At 42.0% G+C, this 2,338-nt stretch overlaps 1 protein-coding gene across 1 annotated transcript; it reads left to right on the forward strand.

Annotated features, from left to right (window-relative positions):
* The first annotated feature begins 332 nt into the window (after positions 1 to 332).
* On the forward strand, positions 333 to 1,328 carry LOC143034893 (trypsin-1-like). Its single transcript, XM_076201236.1, has 3 exons — positions 333 to 375; positions 486 to 706; positions 813 to 1,328. Exons 1-3 carry the CDS (start codon positions 333 to 335, stop codon positions 1,326 to 1,328), a joined length of 780 nt encoding a protein of 259 aa, XP_076057351.1.
* The last annotated feature ends 1,010 nt before the right edge of the window (positions 1,329 to 2,338 follow it).

Genomic DNA, 2,338 nt, shown 5'->3' on the forward strand with positions numbered 1-2,338 from the left:
AAAACATTTCCTTTGAAAATGGTTCGAGTGAAAATAGATAACATTACGAAAGAAAACATGCAATTTTATACTTATGTTTGGTGGTCGCCCTTTAATATCTAAGTATATAAAACTTAATTTTTTCAGATATTTCTTGATCTATAATGTACTTATACGGAAAGTTCCATCACTGGTACTTACATCATAGAATTTCATGCAAATTAAATGAAGAAATTATATAAGAAAGAGATAAAAAATAAAGATTTTCCCATACAATGGTCTCGGTGGGAGGAGCGCTTCAGTGGTAACACGGATAAAAAGGAGTCGGACGCTCCATCTTCACCATTGCAATCATGAAGGTCCTCATCTTCGCTCTCCTGGTAGCCGGCGCCTTCGGTATGTGATATAGCGACAGATTTCTTCAAACATCACTAACCACAAAAAACGTAGACACTTCCTTAAAAACTCTAACAAATAATTGACCGATGTTCTTGATGTATTTACAGCCGTACCCGCAAACAAGCCCCGTCTTCGCAAGGGCTTGAACAAAATTGTTGGAGGGGAGGATGCCACACCCGGAGAATTCCCATACCAGATCAGCTTCCAGGATACTGCTTGGGGATTTGTGTTCCACTTCTGTGGTGGGTCAGTGTACAATGAGAACTACATAGTCACTGCTGGACACTGCGTCTATGGAAAGAACTACGACAGTCCAAAGCATCTTCAGGTATGGTCTTCGATACACATGCCAATGTATTTGTGGGGTTTCATATTCAACAAACAAATTTCTGTTTTACTTTCTTACTTCTAATTGTACGTATTTGTAATCCCAGATCACTGCTGGTGAGCACAATCTCGACAAAGTGGAGGGGAATGAGCAGTCCGTCAAGGTCGAGAAGATCATCCTGCACGAGGACTACGACACATGGACCATCAGCAACGACATCTCTCTTCTCAAGCTGGCCGAGCCCCTCACCATGAACGACTACGTCAAAGGCATCCCCCTCGAAACTGGTGAAGCCAGTGGTGACTGTCAGGTGACCGGTTGGGGAGCGCTTTCTGAAGGAGGATCTTCTCCCAGTCTCCTGCAGAAGGTCACCGTCACCATCATCACTGACGAGGAATGCCGCGACGCCTACGGTAAGGGTCAGATCATGGACACGATGATGTGTGCTGGCGGTGATGGCGAAAAGGATTCCTGCCAAGGAGACTCCGGTGGTCCTCTTGCCTGCAATGGTCGTCTTGCTGGTGTGGTCTCATGGGGCTATGGATGTGCTCGCCCCAACTACCCCGGAGTCTACACAGAGGTCTCCCACTTTGCTAACTGGGTGGAGAATAACGCCGTCTAGAAAGATGCCCTTGTATCATGTCTAATTAAAGCATTTCCTTGAAAATCTCTTTCCATTTCCTCGTCTGTCGGCTACATGGAGAATATCGGGCCATGTCTGTGTTGTATTCCGGTAGGTAGTGTCCGTTCCTTCTCAAAGAATTTATCTTATTATGTGTAGGAGTTTCTGAGCATAAGAGTAGTTATTTTTTCTTCCACAATTATCATAACCTTTATCAGGACAATAAACATGGAACCAGCTGTCTCACACAATTAGGCAAGTAACATTTATACGAACTGACTATATGTGTTTACTCTTAGCACCAAACTTGCTTGTAATTTTTTATATACACGTTTTAAAGAGCAGCAAAAGGCCCCTCCTCAAAAGGAAAATAAATGTGACAATGGTCGTAGAGAGTCACCTCAGGAAGAAATATACAAAAATACACCAATTTGTTGAGGTCAAGTACTCGCGTCTTGAGATTTGCCTTTTGAAGAAAAAGTCAGTCATAGACAGTAGGATGAGAGTCACAGAACCTCCCAGTGGAAGTAAAACCAGAGTGTATTGGTCAACTCCGGCAAAATGAAATGCACAGAAAAAAAAAGTATGAGACCATCCAGAAAACAATATGTTGCATGTTCTCCGATACTGAGCTCAGAAGAACATTGGCTATGGAAATAGTGATACATAGAATAGAGCTGCAATATTGTGGCAGACAGGAAGCTGAAAGTTGCCAGGTTAATAAAGCTGATAAATCGGAAAGCTTTGGGTTATAAGCGAGTCACCTCAGTCATGAGAAATGTGTTCCTTAGAAGGACGAATATATATCCTGTGGACAATAGGCAGTTGAGTTAGAATTAAGGAATGTTAAACATAGTACAGAACACTTAATTTTATTGAAGTTGTTCTGGTAAGAGTTGAGCCATGATTTTTCCATTTGAGTTTCCTAGTAAAGGTTAGACCAAGAATATTTGGAGAGTTATATGGTAAATATTGAGTGCCACCACAGACAAGGATATAATTCTGTGAAA

Source organism: Oratosquilla oratoria, chromosome 18 (assembly GCF_046742065.1).
Source record: "Oratosquilla oratoria isolate Oo_2021 chromosome 18, ASM4674206v1, whole genome shotgun sequence".
Classification (NCBI taxonomy): Eukaryota; Metazoa; Arthropoda; class Malacostraca; order Stomatopoda; family Squillidae; genus Oratosquilla; species Oratosquilla oratoria.